At 35.1% G+C, this 23492-nt stretch overlaps 1 protein-coding gene across 1 annotated transcript in view; it reads left to right on the forward strand.

Annotated features, from left to right (window-relative positions):
* Window positions 1-6231: 6231 nt before the first annotated feature.
* Ect2 (epithelial cell transforming 2) overlaps window positions 6232-23492 on the forward strand; it is a 72676-nt gene continuing 55415 nt past the window's right edge. Inside the window, 12 exon segments of the mRNA XM_047564116.1 lie at window positions 6232-6343; window positions 8798-8942; window positions 10087-10166; window positions 10276-10368; window positions 12529-12711; window positions 14131-14220; window positions 14955-15062; window positions 16492-16565; window positions 17781-17911; window positions 18043-18158; window positions 18268-18330; window positions 19646-19868. Coding sequence (XP_047420072.1) covers window positions 8813-8942; window positions 10087-10166; window positions 10276-10368; window positions 12529-12711; window positions 14131-14220; window positions 14955-15062; window positions 16492-16565; window positions 17781-17911; window positions 18043-18158; window positions 18268-18330; window positions 19646-19868 — 1291 coding nt within the window. The 5' untranslated portion in view covers window positions 6232-6343; window positions 8798-8812.

Here is a 23492-nt window from a genome sequence, read left to right on the forward strand (position 1 = left end):
CAGGTTTTAACTACATATGGTAACTCTTTCAATCTTCAGAACAATGCCATAAAGTGTCTTATTTTGCAGAAGACAAATTGAGGCACAGAGGTTAAATAACTTGCTAGGTCTGAGGGCTAGGAAATGGAAAAACCAGATCCAGAACCAGGGAAAGCTAGCGAGCTTCTCAAGCAGACAAGGGAAGGCTTTGTCTAGAGTAGAGTTCTGAAACCCTAGAGTACTGGACCTCCACAAAGCAATGGTGGCCAAAGGAGGAAGAGACCAACTAGGAATGACAGCATATGAGTCAACATATCTGAATCTCATAGCTGCAGATTCAGCGGGTGGATGGATTGATGCAAGAGAAAGAGACCAGTGAGAGGGTTAAGAAGTGGGTAACTCCTTAGTTCATGCACCATGAGAGAAGTAAACTGTGTTAGCAACTGCCAGGCAATTCATATAAGTCATTCTGCAGAAACAACTTGGAAGGAATCATGGTTCTACAGTTATGTTTTGGGGGTTTAAGACAGAAACATTAGCTTATATTATTTTAAGCCACATTCCTTAAATATTACCCCTAATCACAGGGAAACAGTTATTACATATTTATTAAGAATGATAAGGTTAAAAAAGTATACTTTAACATTTAGTTTGGAGCTAATTTATTCCAATTTAGACAGAAAATGGTAAGCTTTACAATCAAGTTAGTAAGTATAAATAAGGCATTAAGATGAGAGGTCCCAGAAAACTAAGTAAATATGAGCTTGCTTGTTTGTTTTCAGTCTTGGGGTTTAAACTTAGTGCTACATCTCAAACCTGATATAAACATGTTAATGTATTTTGATATGATAAAATTCTTAGACTGTGACTCTGATCCCCCTTGCCACTTCCAAATAGCTGGTATGGGTGTCATAAATGTAATGTAAGCAGGTAATATGTAACTTTTTGGGTTTAAGACAGAACAATTGATAAAGCAACAGTAACAAGTAGTATTTGTGACTAATTCACTAATAAAAAAAAGATTTAGACTCAGGCATCTAGACTTTGTCATAAGGAAATAAGATACAGACATAAATCCAAATAGTGAAATATTTTCTGTTTATCCCTTTTTTCTCCCATAAATATTTATCAAGTGCACATATGCTAAATGCTAAGGCACAAAGATGAAAGGAATACATTATTGCTCCCTATCCTTGAGTACCTCATATTTTAATAGAGGAGACAGTCATGTTAACCAATGTTTACAATATAAAGTGACAAGAGTCATACTGAGGTCTAAACAGTATTGTGTTCACATGCAACTAAAGGAACATTTAACCCTCCACGGGTGTCAAAGGTTTCTTGAGGTCCAAGTGGGATCTTGAATGATCAATAGGAATTTTCAGGTAGAAAAATGGAGGCAGAGCTATGGGGAAGAATAAGTACACACAGAGATTTATGAAAGCCTGGCATGTTTGGGGGACTAATGAGACTTCTAGTATAACTGTATATGTGGTAGCAAAGAGGGTGACAGAAAATTTGGGAAGGATCTTCTGCACTCGCTTTAGGAATTTGGACTTTATTTTATGAGCAGTAAAAGCACATTTTTTTAAAATTTTGTTTTTAAGTAGGAAGAGACCTAGTCACGGTAATTTTTTAAAGATGATCCTTTTACCTTTCTGAAAGAATAATGACCGGAATGGAGAGGGAGAGACTGGTTGCAGAAGATTGACTAGCAGGTAGTTGTCAGAGTTGGGATGAGAGATAATGAAGACCTAAACACAGGCAGTGCTCTGACGAGGGAAGATTCAGATTCCAGAACATTTTTAGGTAAAATTGGGAGAATGATGTTGGGGTGGGTGGTGGTATAGAGATAGAAAGAAAAGGAACAGGATGAATCAAAGATGACTTTGAGAGATCCAACTGCAGAATCTGAGTGAATAGGGATTCAACCAATTAAAAGAGAAAGACCACAGATAAGGGTGAAGAGTTAGGAGAAAATGAGGAATTACCTTTAGAATATGTCAAGTTTAGCCAGGAGCCATGGTGCACGCCCATAATCTCAGTGACTAGGGAGGCTGAGGCAGGAAAAATGCAAATTCCCAGGCCAGGGTCAGTAATTTAGTGAGACTCTGTCTCAATTAAAAAAAAAAAAAAAAAAGGACATACAGGCGGAAGTTGACATAATTGTGGTGACATCATAGGAATAGAGTCCTTTTTTATTATTCTTTTTGGTGGTGCTGGGGATCGAACCCAGGGCTTTGTGCTTGCGAGGCGAGCACTTTACCAACTGAGCTATCTCCCCAGCCCCTGGAGTCCTTTTTTAAACTCCTGGCTTTATGTTTCAATAGCATTTGGCAAGAAAGAGAGATCTGGAACCAGTAGTATATAATTTAAATTCCTGGGAATGATTGAGTTCATCTAGGGAGTGTTACCTGAGAACAATAATTTGGGGAATAATAATATTTAAGCCAAAGAAACTGAGGAGGAAAAAAATCAGGGGCAGGAAGAAAAGTAAACCATTCAAACTGGTGGTCTTGCTAGGGAAGTAGCTCAGCTGGTAGAGTGCTTGCCTGGAAAGCACAAGACCCTGAGTTCGATCCCCAGTACCGCAAAAAAAAAAAAAAAAAGAAAAGGGACAAACTGGTGGTCTTTCAGAACTTTCAGTTGAAGGAAGCGACCAAGGGTTAAGAAGAGAGAGAACGATGTGATGATTTGGCAGAATTGAAGGCTAAAATTCTTGGTTTTGGATAAAAGGGATTAAGAGGTGGGATGCACCCACTGGGCGTGGTGGCACACCTCTGAAATCCCAGGTACTCAGGAGGCTAAGGCAGGAGATTGCAAGTTTGACATTAGATTTATCAATTTAATAAGATCCTGCCTCAAGATTGGTGCAACCTCTTTGGAAAGCAGTATGGAGATTCCTAAGAAAAGTTGGAATGGAACCACCATTTGACCTGCTCCTCGATTTATACCCAAAGGACTTTAAATCAGCATACTACAGTGATGCAGCCACATCAATGTTTACAGCAGCTCAATTCACAATAACTAGATTGTGGAACTAACTTAAGTGCCCTTCTACAGATAAATGGATAAAGAAAATGTGGTGCATATACACAATGGAATATTACTCAGCCTTAAAGAAGAATGACTTTATGGCATTTTCAGGTAAATGGATGAAACTAGAGGATGGATGGAACATGCTAAGTGAAATAAGCCAGTCCCCCCAAACCAAAGCCTGAATGTTTTCTCTAAGCTGATGCTGAGTCATAGTGGGGAGTGGGTAGGAAAGAATGAAGGACTTTTGGATTAAGCAGAGGGGAGTGAGGGGTGGGTGGGGCAGTGGGGATGAGAAAAAAAAAAAAGAATCAGGGAACACAAAAGTTTCTCTGAAAAAAAAAAAAAAACAAAAAGAGACCCTGTCTCAAAATAAAAAATAAAAAGCCTGGGGATATAGTTCAGTGGTAAAGTACCCTTGAATTCCATCCCTAGTACCCAAAACAAACAGAAAAACAAGAAGTGGGGAAGAATGTTCTGATTGAACTGGTATGTTTGAAGCTAAAATTTCAGAGCTAAAGGCTTTTTAAGTGTAAATCACTTAAGTCATGACCATAAACACGGGTGTTCAGGGTTTGAGATGCAAAGAATTCAAAGAACTATGAATCTGGTTGGTTGGTTGGTTGATCAGTAAGGATAATGATATAACTGAGGATGAAAATAATCATTGGGGAGGGAAGGAGGACAGGGAATTAAAGTCTTCTGGATATAAGCAATTATTCTATTTCTTTAATGATATTGCTATCTTCCACTCATTCAGAAAGATGAATACAAAGTCCTACTAATTTTTTGTATTCTTTATCTTTCCAAACCATCTCTTCCATCTTTGTTCAAACTGTCACTTCATTTCTGTTTCAATTTAACATTATTTTCACTAGTCTTTCTTCTCTTTCATTGTTCTATTTCAAGTGAAAATCTGTTGTTAGATTGCTATTATTAAAAAGTAACCGAGCCTACATAACTTTCTTGCTTCAAGGTTTTTGTTTTTGTTCATTGGAGACTGGGGACTGAACACAGGGGTCCTTTACCACTGAGCTACATCCCCAGTCATACATTAAGAGGAATGTATCCCAGCAAAAGAACCTGAAGTCAGAGGATCACGAGTTTGAGGTCAGTCTGATCAACTAAGAGAGGAGCTGTCTCAAAATAAAGAGCAATGTGTCACTTTTGTCTTTGTGGTGCTGGCCTTTTAAGACTGCAAAAATTAGGGATTTGTTTTACTTGACTACTAAGTGCAATTTGGTGGCAAATAATCATTTTAAACACACAATTATCTGAAGTACCTTCCTGTTCATTGCTTTAATTGAGCCTGAAGACAGAATTTTTATATTTTGGTACTGGGGATTGAACCCAGGGGTCTTATACCCAGAGCTACATTCCCAGCCTTTTTTATTTTTTAAAACAAAGTCTTGCTAAATTGTTGAGGGTCTTGCTAAGTTGCTAAACATGGTTTTGAACTTTCAGTCTTCCTGCCTCAACCTCCCCAGTTGCTGAGGAGCCTTTATACAGATCTATGCAGGCTTCGTTTACACTTATTTAAAGCAGGATATAGCATTTACTAGGTGACCTTGTTTAAATTACTCAAACATTTCCCTCAGATGTTTTTCATGGGGGTACCTTACTGTGTTAATATGGGCTAATGATGACTTATCAGGGGTTGCTTCAAGGATTAAATAAAGTGCTTAGTAAACTCTTAGTATTAGGTTTTCTGTCTTCTTTCCCTGGCATTGTAATCATGTTTACCTGCTAATATCCCTCACCAGCTTGTTGGGGCCTGAGAGGTAGGTATCTATGCCTCATTCATCTTTGTATCCTCAGCAAGCCCAATGAATGTTTTGCAATTAATAAATATTTGCCAGGTAAACAAAAACCGGAGAGAGTGAAGATCTTTTGCCTACCTGCTAGTCAAACTGCCAAATATTTCTTTTGAAAGGAATGAAATACAGCTTTTGTTAGGTTAGCATAAAATTTGTGCAGTGAAACCACCCTTGGTCAATTATTAGATTTGGTTGGAAAACCTGCTTAACAGAGAGCAATGCACAAAGGAAGTAGGCTGATTTCCACAGTAGCTTAATATATTTCTAGTGAGGAGAACTTTTGGAATGCTGGGCACACCCAAGTTTAAAGTATGCAGTTACATTCCAAAGGGAAATTTCAATTACTGTTTTTCTTTTCTTCCGCTCTAACGGTTATTACAGCATTATAATGAAGGGCTGACTATAAATATTGATAAGCAGGAAAATCAATAAATATGGACTGCTTAGACTGCTTCGCTCATTTTGTGGATTGCATTTTAAACTTTTCAGATACTCTAAGGTCGCCTGACCAAATTAGGAAATAGTGAAAATTCCTACAACCTGTTTGAGATATTCTTGTTTTTTTGTTTTTTGTCCCAAAGTACAAGTTTTTAAACTGGGATTTAGGATTCTAGCAATGAGTTCCCCTTTCTTTATTTAAATCATCAGTAGAAATATATATATATATATTTGTATGGTTCTCCTTAAATTGCGCAGACTGGCCTGGAATTAGGAGCCTACTGCCTCAGTCGCAGGGATTATAGGCTTGTGCCACCTCGACTTTCTTGTATTCTTCTTGGCAGATTGTGTCATATATAATTATAATTAGAAAATATAAAAACTGTTTTCATAACAGCAATAGAAATCACAGGAAAAACTTGATAGAACTCTTGGCTAGACGTCAAAGTAACATTCTCACGGTGGGGGAGGAAGAAATTTACTCCTGGGGATTCTAGAATCTTGTGCATATTTTTAATTTGTTTCAAAGCAAGTTTATATGTTTTAAAAATCTGATACTTTAAAAGGATTTGATGTCGCTTTTTTTTTTTTTTTTAATGTTGGCGGTGATGGTGGGGAGAATGCACCTAACTGTTCCTCAGGAAACGGGATGTTTACTGAGTAAACAGGCGGTAGTCACAGAAACACCTGCTACTCCCACAGTACACAAGAAACCACCACCGCCACCTCCTGGCCACATCCGGGCACTTCTCTACAAATGCCTGACGTCCCGACGCCCAAGCCGTTGGGCTTATTTGAAACGCACGTACAACCAATCAATGGGCTCCTGTAGGGAGGCGGGCATTGAACAGCGACCAATCACCGCTCCTCTGGAGGCTCCAGCCTATGAGGAGCAGGTTGACATCACCCGCCAATCGGCATGGCTCTTAGAGAGAGAGGCTCGGTTTTTGAATTGGAGGTGGCAGCCATCGGTAGGAAATGTCGGAGTTGGTGAGAGGAGTCAGCGCTTGAAGAGGTGGATCAAACTGGACTTTTGTTTGAGTGGTGAGGACTCTGTGGTGTGGGTGAGGAAGGTGAGAGTGACCCGCGTCCGCGGGGCCGTGGACTCTTTGCTTGCGGTTAGCATCCCCGCCCCGGTCACCGCGAATTCCGGAGCACCCTGACTCAGGCTTCCCGACTCTGGGAACTTCTCCTCCCCCACCCACAGCCGGTCGTGAAGCAGTGTGCAGCCTGGTCCCCGAGATTGCTCGGCATCTTCACCATTCTCCCGGTTGCACTTCTTTTCCGGAAGAATGTGGTGAAGAGAGGGAGTTGGGAAAGGGATTTTGGCTAGCCGCGCACTCTGCAGCTCCGGGGCCGACCGCCGCAGCCTTTGGGGGCTTATCTCAGAGAACTTAGTGGTTTCATCTAGGATTCTTGGCTTCGTCTTTGCAGGAAGTTTAATTTTTAGTTTCTACATGAAAAAGTATGGTCAACATTCCCCCCTTCCTGGCCACAGATGTGTACGGTTTAGTGGTTAAAAGCACAGCTTCTGGAATCAGCTTGGCCTTTGAATCGCAGTTTTACTACTTTCTGTATTCATAAAATGGGGATAATAATATCTTTCTCTTAGGATTGCCGCAAATTTAAATAAGAACAAGTAAAAGGTTTAGGACAGTGCTGCATATGAAGCTTTAAATGTTGTTAATCACAATTTTATTGATAACACCACCATCATATCCAGTATTGTGTTTTGACCATTCACTCTGCAAGGTGATTGCAAAACAAAACAAAAAACAAAAAACCAACCAACCAGCAAACAAAAAAGAAACTTGAATAAAAGGAAACCTAATGTGAGTATTTGCTTAAAAGAATCCATGGACTGTAGTATATTTAGTCAGAAGCTCCTCCAGACTGTTCACAGGTGAGAAATAAACTTTATAGATTTAGGAGCACTGATCCTATTGTACTTATTTATTTATTTATTGGAGTCAAACCCAGGGCCTTGTCCATGCTCAGCAAATGCTCTACCACTGAGGGTTAATTATTTCTCACTCATTTTAAGGTATCATTTATTCACTTTTAGCACAACTGGATTGGAGTTGTATTACCAACTCTGCTTGACCCAAATCGAAACTGATTCTTAACCTGCAGAGCTGGTACAGGAAGCTGAACTGCCTGACATTGAAGTATATGATCTCACAACTGTGCTACACGTCTTTTATTATTAGTAAGCACATTTCACACTACCTAGTATTCCATCCACACTTGATGTCAGTGGTACTTTACCATTTTCCCAAAACATACAGTTTAAATAATTTCTTTGCTAAGCATGTGGAGCAAGGTATTCGTATATTAATTTAAAAAAGTAGGGAAGAGTAAAGTAGATCAGATGTGTCTCCAGATAAAGGTGGGACTTCCTCTTTATATTCGCTTAATATTTTAGAAATTAACTTAAAGAAAATCAACTTATACAAAACCCGTAGTTTGAACTGATGAAAACATGCCAGACTTTTTCTTTATTCCTCATTTGCCCATCTTTTCAAGTCTTTCATCCTGTAAGAAAGAAAGAAAAATGAAAGTTTTTTTTTTTCATAGTCCAGAATTATATTGACACTAATCTATGCATAATTGTCTTGTTAAATCTTAAAGATGTTTGAAAAGTAATATGAAAGTACTGATAAGGAAGCAATCTAATTATACATGAGAGGTTCTGAGAGATACATAAAGGGTGAGTCAAGTGGTAGTTGACAGTTGGAAGTCATTCTAGGTGAAGAGTTAAGCACTGTTTAATATAAATAGTTGTGAAGTATGTTGTGATTTGGGTTTGAAAAATGCTGAGAAATTTCATTTAGAGGTGATGAGTCTGAATAGGTAGGATGGAACTGAATTGTAAACTTGATGGTGAATTTGGACTTGGTTATATAGGGAGGAGTGCTTATGAAAGTTGTTGAATAAGAAAGTGATATACCCTCGAAGACCATGTGGAGAATGATTTCTGAAAAATTGATAGTCATTTGAAGTAGTTGTATTAAACCAAGTGACCACTGTGGTATGGTCATAAAGGGAGGCCAGGTCCCAAAGATACTTGAGGTGAGATTGACTGGAATTTGGGAGGAGCCAGAATGAGGTAGAGAAAAGTAAAGATGGATCCCACATTTTCTGCTGGGATTATTGATGGTAGTGAGTGTTGTGATAGTTTTATAAATCAGTATAGGAAGTGAAATGGGTTGGTTGAGTGCATGAGGGCAGAGATTGAGGTAGAATAATATTTATGACTACCTTTTGTGTGTTCATTTTGTGGGGTAATGTTCTGTGCTTTTGATACATTTTAAATTTTTTACTGTATTCCTTTGAGTCAGGTATTAGTATCTTTATTTTATAGAAGAGGAAACGGGATCAGTAAAGTAAGTGCCTTTCTGTAAGTATTAAGAAAAATGGATAGTAATACTTTTTATACATTGTAGGTGTAAAAGTAAACCTCTGATGCTTGTTTTTGCCTATGATCATGTTTGTTTCATGTTTTTATTAAAATTTTATTTTTTCAGTCAATAGTAAAAACAATGGCTGACCTTAGTATATTAACATCTACTACTGAGAGGACTAGCTTGGCAGAATCTTCCATTTTGGATTCTAAAGTTACTGAAAGTTCCAAGGAATACTTATTTGTTAGATCTACTTCATGTGTTGAAGGTAAATCTATTATCTGCTTTAAAATACTGAATAACTGTTTTAATGCTAAACTCATTAGTGATTTTCTTATGATATAACTGTAATAACAACTGTTGTGTCAGAGCACAGCTATTGAACCATGAATATGACAGAATCCCATCACACTAGATTTCTTGCTTATCATTTAGATTAATGCTTCCTAAGTTTAAAAAAGAGGAGGCAACTTAATGTTGATTCTGTTTCTATACTGTTGAAGGGGAGGGCTATAAAAGATAGTAGTGAAGAGGAATGCAGATATCTTTGTATCTCTTGCTATGATACATTTCTCTCTCTCTCTCTTTTTTTTTTTTTTCCAGTACTGGGCATTGAACCCCAGGCCTCAGACATGTGAGGCAGGTGCTCTTCTGTGCCATATCTCCAGTCCTTTTTATTTATTTGTTTTGGTACTGAACCCACTGAGCTGTATCCCCAGTCTTTTTTATATTTTAAATTTTGAGACAAGGTTTCACTATATTGCTAGGGTCTTGCTAAATTGCTGAGGCTACCCTGGAGTTTATGATCCTATTGTTTCAGGCTCCTGAGTTGCTGGCATTATAGTTGTATAGTCGTGCACCACGCATCTGGCCATTCCTTTTTATTTTTAATTTTGAGAAAGGGTCTCACTAGGTTGCCCAGGCTAGCCTTGAACTTTTTTTTTTTTTTTTTTTTTTTGGTACTGGGGATTAAACTGAGGGGTGCTTCACTGTAGCGCTATATCCCCAACCCTTAAAAATATTTTTTTAAAATTATTTTTTAAATTTTGAGTTAGAGCCTTGCTAAGTTGCTAAGGCTAGCCTTGAACTTGTGATCCTCCTGCCTCAGCCTCCTGAGTAGCTGGGATTACAGGTGTTCACCACTGCACCCATCCCTGGCCTTGAACTTTTGATCTTCCTGTCTCAGCCTCTTGAGTAGCTTGGATTATAGACATGTGCCCCTGGGCCTGGTAATTTTTCTTTTTCTAAAGAGATATTAAGGCTAAATATTTTTCTACTAAATTAGTAAATAAGTCATTTTAATTTTAGAGAATGTTATGGTCTCCTCAAAAGTAGAACATATCCCAGATATAGCCAAAGAAGGATTAGGAATTGCTGATTGTAATGTTAATACCTGATTAAAATTTTAACAGAAGAAATGCCTCAAATTGAAACAAGAGTGGTAATGGTTCAAGAAGCTGGAAAACAAGAAGAACTTATAAAAGCCTTAAAGGTATGGGGCTTTGATTTATGGTTAATTTCTAAAAGAGCAATTTTTCTTCCATCAGTGCATAAGTAGTTTATAGCTTCCTTAATCTTATACTGAAGTCTCTTTTCCACAGACTATTAAAATAATGGAAGTCCCAGTTATAAAGATAAAAGAAAGTTGTCCTGGAAAGTCGGATGAAAAATTAATAAAAAGTGTTATTAATATGGTAGGTCAAACATCTCATTGCATGTGGCATGTTGCACTTCCCTTGATAAAATTATTCCACTTTATGGTGATGGGAGTTAGGCACAAGGTGTATTTTGTACATCGGAAGCTAGACAAATAGAAACTATTTTATGTTTATTCTTAAAATTTGGGTGTGTCTGAAACCCCAAACTAGCATCTATTTTGAATAATGCCAGATTTATAAAAACTTCTGAATAAATATATAGATATTTTTTCTGATACTGGGAATTGAACCCAGGGTTACTTAATCACTGAGACACATCCTCCATCCTTTTTATTTTGACTCAGGGTCTTCCTAATTTGTGGAAGATCTCAATGAGTTGCTGAGGCTGGCCTTGAATTTGTGATCCTCCTGTCTCAGCCACCCGAGTCTTGTGGAAGTACAGGTGTCTAGCTTTAATTTAAACTTAAGTGACATAACATATAAAAATCTGAAAATCAGACACTCTACCTTTATTTCTCATTAGTTTTATATTTAACTGGGTATTTATATTTATATTTAACTGGGTATTTATATTTATATTTAACTGGTAATTTTATATTTAACAATGGTTGTGCATACCTGCAATCCCAGCTATCCCAGCTACTTGAGAGGCTGAGGCAGAAGGAATGCAAGTTCAAGGCCAACCTCAGCAACTTAGTGAGACTGTGTCTCAAAATAAAAAATAAAAAGGTCTGGGGTGGGCTGGGGTAGTGGCTCAGTGGTAGAGCACTTGCCAAGCATGTGTGAGGCACTGGGTTTGATTCTCAGCACCACATCTAAATAAAGGTCTGTCAACAACTAAAAAAAAAAAAAAAAAAAATGAGGATGTAGCTCAGTGTTAAAGTATCCTGAGATCAAGCCCCAGTTCCAAAATAAACACTTAAAGTCTTACATTTCCAAGTTATATATTACAATAATTGATAATCAAGAAATTTACCTCTTCATATGAGACATCTAAATTTCTAATTCAGGTATATTTGCTAGGGCTGCCAGAAGAAACTACAATATGCTTAGTAGCTTAAACAAATTATTTTCTCACAATTCTGAAGGCTAGACGTTCAAGATCAAGATCAAGTTGTTAACTGATTTAGTATCCCTTCAAGGGATACTTTCTCATTGTCTTGTAGATGACCTTTCTTGCTGCATCTCGTGGCCTTTCTGTGTATGTGCATCTTTTGTGTTTGTGTATCTAAATTTCTTCTATAAGGATACCAGTCAGATTGGTTTAGAGCTCACTCAAATGACCTAATTTAACCTTAATTTCCTCTTGAAAGTTATTTCCAAATAACAGATACATTCTGAGGTCTTTATTTATTCTGATTAAGGCTTCAACATAAAAATATCATGGGTGCATGATGAAGCCGGATTCCATCCTTCCAAATTAAGATCAGATAATTTGTTGACCAGTTCAGAATTTTCTTTTAAGTGGTTCTGTTCTTTTTAACAGGAATTAAATAAAATTATTTTGTACTTTCTTATTCTGTAGAGATATAGTATAAACAATAAGTCACTACATATAACTTACCTTTTTATATTCCGTGCTTCTCATATTGCAACAGCTTACAAATCTTACCTTTCTTTATTTTTATATATTTATCAAAATGATAATATTAATCTATACTTTTCATAACTGTTAAGTGTTATGATATTTTCCTTTTTTTTCTGAAAATAGTTAATTTGTGCAGGGAGAACTGTATTGTGGAATCATTTTCTTGATATGAATAAATAGAAATAGTGGAGATCTTTTTGAATTGTCCTACTATCAAAATGCATGTATTGAAAGCAAATTTCATCATTCTAATTTTATGGAACTTAATATGCATACTAGATGATTTATAATAACTAATAAGTAATCAGAATTTTAGGCCTTTATAATAATGGATTTTAAAGATCAATTACTGTAAATTAAGATCTTAATGCAGATAGAGATATATATATGTATATATAGGTATACAAATGTACATAAGTGAAATGTTTTTTTTTTACTATGTGTGATGTTGCTTATTATATGATTTAAAACAAGTTTTCTACAAATCTAAAAAATAAAGATCTTAAAAATATTGATAGGGGATTTACTTTTAGGCTTTAGAGAATCATGAATTAATTAATGTGGTATATAAATACTTCTTATTTCTAATAATTGTGAAAAAAAATTAGGAAATTAAAGTACCCTGTATAAAGATGGACTCAGTGGAAGAATTTGAAGGTTTGGATTCCCCAGAATTTGAGAATGTATTCGTAGTCATGGACTTCCAGAATTCTGTCTTTAATGACTTATACAAGGCTGATTGTAGAATTATTGGACCACCAGTTGTATTAAACTGTGCACAAAAAGGAGAGGTAAGAAACAATATACATTTGTTATGACTTTTCAAGGTTAAATTTTTATTAATGAATTCTGCAGAAATTCAAATAGAGAATTCCTGTTAATTGTTAAGAGCATACAATATTTCGAATAATAGTGACCATTCTATTGTATGTCTTTCTTATTATAAATTTTAGCAGTGAACATCTAAGACCTTTGAGAGTTAAACAATGTCAATTGTGTGCATATATAAACACATACACATAATCTTACTACCTACAATGTCTTGGAAGAGATAATTTGCTTAAAGTTGGGTTACAGAAATGTATACATATACATAAATTTTTATTTTCCTCCACACAGAACAGAGATCTTTATTTTTATCAGTTATTGCATGATTTAAAATTAGATAAATTATTTTAGCTTTTTGTTTTTAAATACATTTTTTCCCTAATTGGTTTTGTTGCTTTTGACTTTTTTTTTTTGTTGTTGTTGTTTGGGTTGTACTGGGGATTAAACCCAGGGGTGCTTTACCACTAAGCTACATTCCCAGTCCTTTTTTAATTTTTTGTTTTGAGACAGGGTCTCTCTAAGTTTCTGAGGCTCTTTTTGAATTTGTAATCTTCTGTGTCAGCCTTCCAAGACTCTGGAGTTACTTGGATGCTCCATAGTGCCTAGCTGTTTTTGTCTTTCTTATGCTTGCCTTATCACTTAAAATTGCTTTGGTCATTTTGCTTCTATTGTTATAGATGCTAGTAATGACACATGGTAACCTTGAATTCTTTTATAATGGTAGAAGTCAAGTATAGTATTTTTTTTAATCATTCTTTCCCTTTCTGGTATATATGTATATAACCATTGGATAAAATTTTTTACTAAATATCTCCATTTGTAACTTAAAAATTGAAATCATATTTGATTCAGTTGTGTTACATTGATATAATGTTTATTATAAAACGCCTTTGACTTGTTTTTATAACATTTATTGGAAGCATTTACAATGGTGTATGAATGAGTCATACATATATTTCATATGTCAGTACATTTTGGTTAAAAAATTTTAATTATAAACATTTTCTGTTTAATTTGCTGATTATAAAGTATATTTATATATTTTATGCATGTATAGATATTATATGCATGTATGCATATGATGTATGCAATTATAAAGTATATTTAGATATTATATGCATGTATAGATATTATATGCATGTATAGATACATATATATATGTCTATGTATTATATATCAAGTGTGATTTGAGAATCACGGGAAAGTTTTTTATTGTGAAACTTGCAATCTGGATGTTTGCTGTTTTTTTGTGTCATAATGAAAAATGCCAATACATCTTTGGGCTGGGAAAATTGACAAGAGAGGAAATACCTCTAGCTTGAGAAAGATGTCTTCTTTTTACTAAAAAGAAAGCTCACAGATTTAAAACTTTTATCCTTCAGCCTTTGCCATTTTCATGTCGCCCACTGTATTGCACAAGCATGATGAATCTTGTGTTATGCTTTACTGGATTCAGGAAGAAAGAGGAACTAGTAAGTATTATAAAACAAGTTCTGTTTGAAGGAATTTTTTTCCCATTCAAATTAACTTGACTTTTTTCTTTTGGTATCATGATTTTATTTTTAAAAAATTGATGATGAATCTCTATGACTAAATTGGACTTTAAATTTTGGGATGATACAAATTCTTAACCTTAGAAAGAAATGAATATTTTGTCTAGGATGACTGGCATATGAATTATCAAAAAATTTTTGTAATCACCTGATATAAGTATCTTGTTGAATATCATATCTGCTACAATGGTTACATGAAGTTTTTGTTTATACATTACAGGTTTTCATTATACGAGTCTAGCCTTAAAATATTCTTTCTGTACTGCAGAAGTCATAGAAACTTTTTTCTTTGGTTTTCAATATTTTGAATGTTGTAGCTAATGAGTAATGCTGTCATTTTGTGGGAAGAATCTTGATATTACCTGGTAATTTAGGAAAAAAGAACAATACATTTGTTCAGTGTGAAAGCTTCTTAGTTTTGTATCATCTTATGTCTATATGATTTTGCCTGTGTAGTAGGCAAACTAATTTTTTAATCCTTTTGACATCTTTATAAAAATCTTGTATATACCTCATAAGTAGAAAGTAGAAATGCTAAGTGAATTGTAAATAGTTTAAATATTTGTTCAAATTAATCATAGTGTTGCTTAATTTTTCTTTTGAGGTCAGATTGGTTCAAATTAATCATAGTGTTGCTTAATTTTTCTTTTGAGGTCAGATTAGTGACATTGGTTCATCATATGGGTGGAGTTATTCGAAAAGACTTTAATTCAAAAGTTACACATTTGGTGGCAAATTGTACAGAAGGAGAAAAATTCAGGGTATGTATGCTTCATATTTTTGTATATTTTATAGAGAATTATTTTGGGATGGGTTTAAAAATAGCACTTTCCCCTTATTTATTCCTTGCATTATTTATTGAGTTAGCAATTCAGTTTTTACTGTGAGTATACTTAATAAAAGTTATAAATTATAGATGTTTGTATAGATTTTAAGAAGGAAATGAGATTGGAGTTAGGCTTTGAAAAATTAGCAGTTGCAAAGGTTTGTAGATGGATAATGTTGTAGGCAGAGGAATAGTATCAGCGATCATTGGTGATGAGGGGGGTCAAGAACTGTGAGAGCAAATAATTTACTATTTTTTTTTTTATAAGAACAGAGCTCTTTTTTTTTTTATAAAAGGGTCTATGATTTAACTTGTGAAATTTATAAAAGAACAAGAGAAAGTACTTTATTAAGATTAAAATCTTAGTTTAATCTGGATGCACTACTGCACACCTATAATCCCAGAGACTTAGGAGGCTGAGTCAGGAGAATTCCAAGTTTGAGTCCAGCCTCAACAACTTAGTGGGGCTCTAATTAGCAAGATCCTGTCTGAAAATTTAAAAGGCGAGGTATGGCTCAGTGGTAAAGCGCCTCTGGGTTCAATCCCCAGTACAAAAAAGATAAAACCAAAAACATCTTAGTTTAAAATTATAGTTGTTATAGTTGAATATCTTAGCAAGAGTTTCTTATTTGTTTCCTCCTCACCAGAGTATATTTATGATAATTTTTAGGGTAATTTTAAATTTACTGTAAACTTTCTAACTCATATCTAAGGTTTTAGTGACTTAATCAGATGTTTTCTTCTTTAATTTTCTCTTGGTTAGTACTTTCACTGTAGTAAACTAAGAAAAGAGAAGATAAATAGAAATTTATTTTGCATGACTTGGCACAGGCCTATAATCCCAGCAACTTGGGAGACTGAGGCAGGAGGATTACAAGTTTGTGGCCATTCTTAGTTACATGGTGAGACCCTCAGCAACTTATCAAGACTCTGTCTCAGATTAAACATAAAAAGGACTGGTGATGGGGCTGGGATTGTGGCTCAGTGGTAGAATGCTTGCGTAGTATGTGTGAAGCACTGGGTTAGATTCTCAGCACCACATACAAATAAATAAACTAATAAAAACAACTAATAAAAATATTAAAAAAAAAAAAGAACTGGTGAGTGGTGAGTAGCTCAGTGATAGAACACCCTGGGTTCAGTCTCTAGTACCTAAATAAAATAAAAGTGTTTGGACACTGTGGAACTTGTTTTAAAGTTTTTAACTTAAGTTGTATGATTGAATGACCTTTTTTTGGTTAATTTTTCTTTATATTGTGCTACACAGTAGATGATACTAATCTAAAACTGTGCTAAGATGTATGTATTAATTTTTTAATGTACTTAAGACGAAAATTCATTCTAATTAATGTTAATATTTTTAGGTTGCTGTTAGTCTGGGTACTCCAATTATGAAGCCAGATTGGATTTATAAAGCATGGGAAAGGCGGAATGAACAGTAAGTGTTTAGAAATTTAGTAGTACATTTTGTGAATTCTCCATATTTTTTTAAAGATAAATTCATGTGCCAAAAAAAAAAACTAAATTCATAGATAGTATAGAAAAGATGAATTCAGTCTTTGCGTAGCTTTGTGGAAAAAACCAAGATTATAAAAAAATGATAAATCAAAAGACATCTGTAGTATCTTTGGGTTTTACTTTGTGAAACAATTTTAATCATAAACATTCTAAAATTACTAGGTAATAGCTCAATGCATCTCTGTATTTTGATTATTATATTTTGTTTGTGTGGTTATATTTTAATTGATGCTTATGATTTATTACTTTGTTTTGCCAAGCTTTCTAACTTCATAATTTCCTTGCTATAGCAATTCATCACTAAGATTACATGAAATTAGGGAACCCCTAGACTATACCTCAGAGTTCAAATATAGCCAGGTATGGTGGTGCATGCCTGTAATCCAGCAGTTTGGGAGGCTGAGACAGGAACATCACAAGCTTGAGTTTTAACCTCTGGAATTTAGCATGACACTGTCTCAAAATAAAAATCAAAAGGGTTGGGGATGTAGCTCAGTGGTAAAATGCACCTGGGTTCCGTCCCTAGTACTGGGGAAAAAAAAATTCAAGTGCACAGTAAGGCTTTGATTCTTCTTGTAAAGGCAATCGATGGTGACATTTTGTCAGAATTTACTTTCAGGATAACTTCAGGACACTTTATCTCCCCCGTGACTCTCTGGTTGCTATGAATTGAACCCTGGTCTCTTGCATGCTGAGGACACACACTACCACTGAGCTACATTTTTTTTCTTTTAAACTGAAGTTTTATGAACATTTCAGGACAAGTTATAAAATATTTAGATATTACAATTTTTTGTTTGTTTTTAACAGTATTGAGGATTGAACCCAGGGGTGCTTTATCACTGGGCTCCATCCCAGCCCTTTTTCTTTTTTCATTTTGATACAGGGTTTACTATGTTACTCAGGCTGACCTTGAGCTTACTGAGGCTGACCTTGAACTTGTGATCCTCCTGCTTCAACCTCCTGAGTCACTGGGATTATAGGCATGCACCATCCTGCCTGACTAAGATATAAAATGTTTTTAATAGATACATTGTGCTAAGATCTTGAGAATTACTGTCGATTTGTAGATTGACACACCTAACTAATGGAATTGAAGTTAAATTGGTTTTAAAAAAGTATATTTTGTTTTTAGAGATTTCTGTGCAGCAGTTGATGACTTTAGAAATGAATTTAAAGTTCCTCCATTTCAAGATTGCATTTTAAGTTTCCTGGGATTCTCAGATGAAGAGAAAACCAGTATGGAAGAAATGACTGAAATGCAAGGTAAAATTTAGCATAATTTAAAAATGATGTGTATTTTATTCACTAGGTCTGCTTAATCACTTCCTTTTTAAAGATTTAGGTGTACAGATAAGTAGTTTAGCTTATTTATGTTCATATGCATTCCTCTTTAGGAGGTAGCTGTTTACCTGTTGGAGACGAAAGATGCACTCACCTAATAGTTGAAGAGAATACAGTAAAAGAACTTCCATTTGAACCTTCAAAGAAACTCTATGTTGTCAAGCAAGAGGCAAGTAATTCTGGAATGAGATTTTTTTTTTTTTTTTTAAACAACAGTAATAGCTTCTCTGTTAAGGTTTATAAGGTTTTTAAATTAAAATATTTTTTCTTTCATCTAGTGGTTCTGGGGAAGCATTCAAATGGATGCTCGTGCTGGAGAAACTATGTATTTGTATGAAAAGGTATGTTTTGTTCTCTCTTAGGTATTTGTTCTGAGGATTTGATTGTATAAAAATACTTTTCTATGCAGAAGGTTTAGAGAGGATGGTGTAATTGGTATGTACATCACATTTTATGATGTTATTAGTTTTAAAATAAGCAATTTTGTATCAGGCAATATTCTTAGTCTGGGTAGAAACGATTCAATGTAATGGGTATTATTTTAATCTAATATGTCATTCAGTGCTACCATTATGAATAGTAATATTCCTGTGTTTAGAAACTTAGAACCTTAATGGAAAGATGTATTTGTAGACAATTACAATGCAGATTGATGTGTGCTACAATTGCATAATGTATTCTGGGGAGCCTTAGTCTGAGACTCAGGTAGGATTGCAAAGGGCAGATAAATATAGAGCTAGTATAAGAGGCTAACAGATGAGGACATTCAAATTAGAACAGCAAGTGGGAGGGAGAGAGTATGAAATTTTGAGAGTATATTAGAATAGCAGGTAGTTTAATAAAAGAATATAGGAAAGAAGGCCAACAGATAAACCTTGATAGCCAGAGTCAACAAGTTTTGGATATGTTAAGGAGTTTGGATTTTATTCATTAGGATTAGAAGTCATTGAAGATTATTAAGGGAAGAGATGTCATTTAAAAAGATGACTTTAATTGTAGTATATAGACAAGGAAAATCCACCCTTTGTGCTGGATCTTGATGAAAAGTAATGTCATTCACCAAAACTACAACAGACTATGAGAGATTTACTTCAGTTTAGAATTTAATAATTTTGATCAAAATATTAAAGATGAGGTATGGATTATTGTTTCTCTATAAAATCTAAATTGGTACCATATTTTGCTCTTTAGATTCTTGTTCTTAGTGTAAAGTTCCTAACATAAAGTTTTAAAAGTATGCTTTAGATTTAAATACAGAACTCTTAAAATCAAGTGTTATTCAACAAATATTGAAAAGTACTATGTCCAGGCACAGTACTTAATATTTGGGATACAGTGAACAGAATATGAGTGGTCTTTGCCCTTGTGGAGTTTATGGTCTAATGAAGAAGTAGATGGTAAACAGGCTAACAGATGAGTATATAATGGTTATAGTGCTATGAAGAAAAAAAACGAGGTTGCTGGGGTTAGACAATTACTATGCTCTCTTGACCATTATGTTTTATGTAGCTTCTAAATTGCCTAGTAGAGTGTGGGATTACAAAATTATTGTGTAAAATCCGGATTTTGTCAGACTCATAAATACATTTTTCTTTTGTTCCTGTCTCAGTAAAGAACCATGGAAGTAAAATTGAGCTTTTGTGCTTCTGATTTTAGGCCAATACTCCTGAACTCAAGAAATCAGTTTCACTGCTTTCTCTAAGTACCCCAAATAGCAATCGCAAAAGACGTCGTTTAAAAGAGACTCTTGCTCAGCTTTCAAGAGAGACAGACTTGTCACCTTTTCCACCACGAAAGCGTCCATCAGCTGAACATTCCCTTTCTATAGGGTCACTCCTAGATATTTCCAACACACCAGAGTCTAGCATTAACTATGGAGGTAATTCACATTTTTAATAATAATAATAATAATAATAATAATAATTGATTGATTGTGCTGGGGATTGATATCAGGAGCACTTGACCACTGAGTCACATCCCAGCTCTATTTTGTATTTTATTTAGAGACAGGATCTCACTGAGTTACTTAGTGCCTTGCTGTTGCTGAGGCTGGCTTTCAACTCATGAGCCTCCTGAGCTCCTGGGATTATAGGTGTGTGCCACTGTGCCCAGTGGTAATTCACATTTAAAAAAATTTAGGGGAATGAAATAATTGTTAAAACTGTAATTTCCTACTACAGTGAATACAAAAGAATTTGCCTTTAATTACTTTTGCTGTAATTGAGGAGAAAAGACAAATGAAAAGTTAAGCATAAAATGCTTCCAGTGGATGAGTGCATACTACATGCTAAGTGCTTTATGCATTTTGTGTATTTAAATAGGTTTTATTATCCCTATTTTACAGATGACTAAACTGAAGAGAAATTAAGTAACTTGCCACAACTAGTGAGTGACAGAGCTACTTAAAAGGCAAATTCTTTTATTTAAAGAATTTTTTTATTGCTGCATTATGTGTGGGATTCGTTGTTACATATTTGTACATGCACATAACATAATTTTGATTAATTTTATTTTCCAGTATATCCCATTTCCTTTCCCTGCTCTCTACTCTCATCCCCTTTTTCTGTTCTACTGGTCTCCCTTCTATTTTCATGAGATTATCTCCACTTTTTTTCCTTTTTTCCCTTCTACCTTCCACGTGTGAGAGAAACACATACAACCCTGATTTTCTGAGTTTGGCTTATTTCACTTAACATAATGCTCTCAAGCTCCATTGATTTTCCTGTGAATGACATAATTTTGTTGTTCTTTACGTATGACTAAAACTCCATTATGTACATATACCAGATTTTCTTTATCCATTCATCTGCTGACTGATACCTAGGCTGGTTTCATAACTTGGCTATTGTGAATAGTACTGCTGTAAGCATGGGTATACTATGCAATACTATACTATAGCATGGGTATGCTATACTATGTTGATTTTAGTCCTTTTGGAATAATGCCAAAGAATGGTATAACTGAGTCATATGGTAGTTCTATTCCTAGTCTTTTTGTTTGTTTGTTTTAATAGTTGTAGATGGACACAGCACCTTTATTTTATTTATTTATGAGGTGCTGAGGATTGAACCCAGGGCCTCACATGCACAAGGGAAGCACTTTACCACTGAGCTACAACCCCAGCCCCCCATTCCTAGTCTTTTGAGGAACCTCCATATTGATTTCCATAGTGGTTATATTATTTACCCACCAACAGTATGTAAGTGTTCCTTTCCCCCTACATTCTCTCCAATATTTATTATTATTTTTATTTTTGATAACTGCCATTCAAACAGGAACGAGGTGAAATTTCAGTGTAGTTTTGATTTGCATTTCCCTGATTGCTAAAGGTGTTGGACATTTTTTCATTTATTTGCCATTTGTATTCTTTTAAAAAATATCTGTTTAGAGCTGGAAAATGGTAAATGCCTGTAATCCCAGAAACTTGGGAGACTGAGGCAGGAGGGTTACAAATTCGAGGCCAGCCTTGGCAATTTAGTGAGACCCTATCTCAAAATAAAAAATGAAATGGACTAGGAGTTTAACTCAGTGGTAATACCCTTGAGTTCAATCCCCAATTTAAAAAGAAAAGAAAGTATAAGTTTAGTTCATTTGCTTATTTATTGATTGAGTTTTTCTGGTGTTAAGACTTGACTTAATATACTCTGAATATTAATCCTGTCAGAAGTAGCTGGTAAATATTTTCTCCCATTCTAGAGGTTCCCTCTCCATGCTGTTATTTTCTTTGCTGAGCAGAACCTTTTTTATTTGATGCCATGTTATTTATTAAGTCTTTGTATTATTTTCTGAGCTCTGTAGGTCCTATTGAGGAGGCTGTTGCCTGCACCTGTGTGTTGGAATGTTGATCCTATGTTTTCTTCTAGCAGTAGTAAAGTTTCTGGTCTATTTCCTGAGTTGAGTTGACTTTTGTGCTAGATGAGAGGAAGAGGGATCTAGTTTCATTCTTCTACATATGGATTTCCAGTTTTCCCAGTACCATTCATGAAAAAAATTTGTCTTTTTTCCAATGTATGTTTTTGGTGCCTTTATCAAGGATCAGAATACTGTGGGTCTGTCTCTGTCTTCTGTTCCATTGGTCTATGTCTGTTTTTATGTCAGTACCATACAGCTTTAGTTACTACAGCTCTGTAGTATAATTTGAAATTGCTTTGTATTGTAGATTTTTTTTTGGGGGGGGTACCAAAGATTGAACCAAGAAATACTTTACCATTGAGCTACTTTTTTTTTTTGGAGACAAGTTCTGTCGAATTTGCTGGGGGTCTGGCCAAGTTGCTCAGGCTGACCTCCAACTTGCTATCCTCCTGCCTCAGCCCTATGAGATGCAGGGATTACAGGTGTGCACCATTGCACCTGGCCCAACAAGGAATTCTACTGCCTTTTGAGCAGTAGAATAGTTGAATAATTTGTAGTAGGTTGTTCTGAGAAAGTTGGAAGGCAGTTGGGAAATATCCACCCATGAAGTAATCTACTGTGATGACTTGGGTCATGAGACAGGACACTGAATCAGGGTAGGTGGTGCTTGAAAAGTGTGAAGCCCTGGGAGAATACTGTTAGGAGTAATAAGAAGGGAACAGGGGAGATGAAAGTGAAGTATTGATTTAAATGAAAGAAACATTGCTTTGGCATAAATAGGATGTTTATATTTTTTAGGACTATCATGCAGTTTTAAAGAAATCCAGGTTATATTAAGGTAGAAATGTCTAGCAGGCATTTGGAAATGTTGTACCTGTTGCTTGGGAGGAGGATTATGATTAGATATATAGCTGTAATCATAATGGACAAGGGCATGGAGTGGTGAGTGCTGATCATAACAGACTATACTGAAATATACAGTTTAGGAGACAGGAGAAGAAAATGAACCATTAAAGAAATTAATTTAAAAAGAAATAACTGTGGGTAAGTGGCAGAAAGATCAATAGCAGGAAGGGAGCCGGGGGCTAGGAGGAGGGGTGGGGAAGGAGAAGTTCTGGGTCTGGGGACTGAATTAAAACAAAATATATTCCATGCTTTTATAATTATGTCAAAATGGATTCTACTATCATGTATATTAAAAAGAACCAATTTACAAAAAAAGGAAACAGGCACGACAACCACACTAATATACTAGGTACTCAGTTTGTGGATCTCTGCCTGGACACCATATGATTAAATTAGATCAGTGCGTCTCCATTTCCCCACCCCTTGAAGTATCCTGTAATGGCAGAGGCTTATGTGTTTGGTCATTGTAGCCTGAAGTAATGTAAGGAAAGTGGGAAATTTCTTTGAAGTCTATTATCTTTGAAAAGCTTTCAGAGTTCTGTCACACACATGATTTGTTTTCATATAAAAATGTTTAAAAATATTCGTTATTGAGTAAAATTGATATGCTGGACATTATCTTGTTTTCTTCATGTCACATATTCTTTTATGTTACATATTCCTGTTCTAATCAAAACACTTGCCATTAGGAGATTTTCTATATAATATTGAAGTATCCTAAACATTTTGAGAAAATATGTTTTAA

The sequence above is a fragment of the Sciurus carolinensis genome, chromosome 9 (genome assembly GCF_902686445.1).
Source record: "Sciurus carolinensis chromosome 9, mSciCar1.2, whole genome shotgun sequence".
NCBI classification, from domain to species: domain Eukaryota; kingdom Metazoa; phylum Chordata; class Mammalia; order Rodentia; family Sciuridae; genus Sciurus; species Sciurus carolinensis.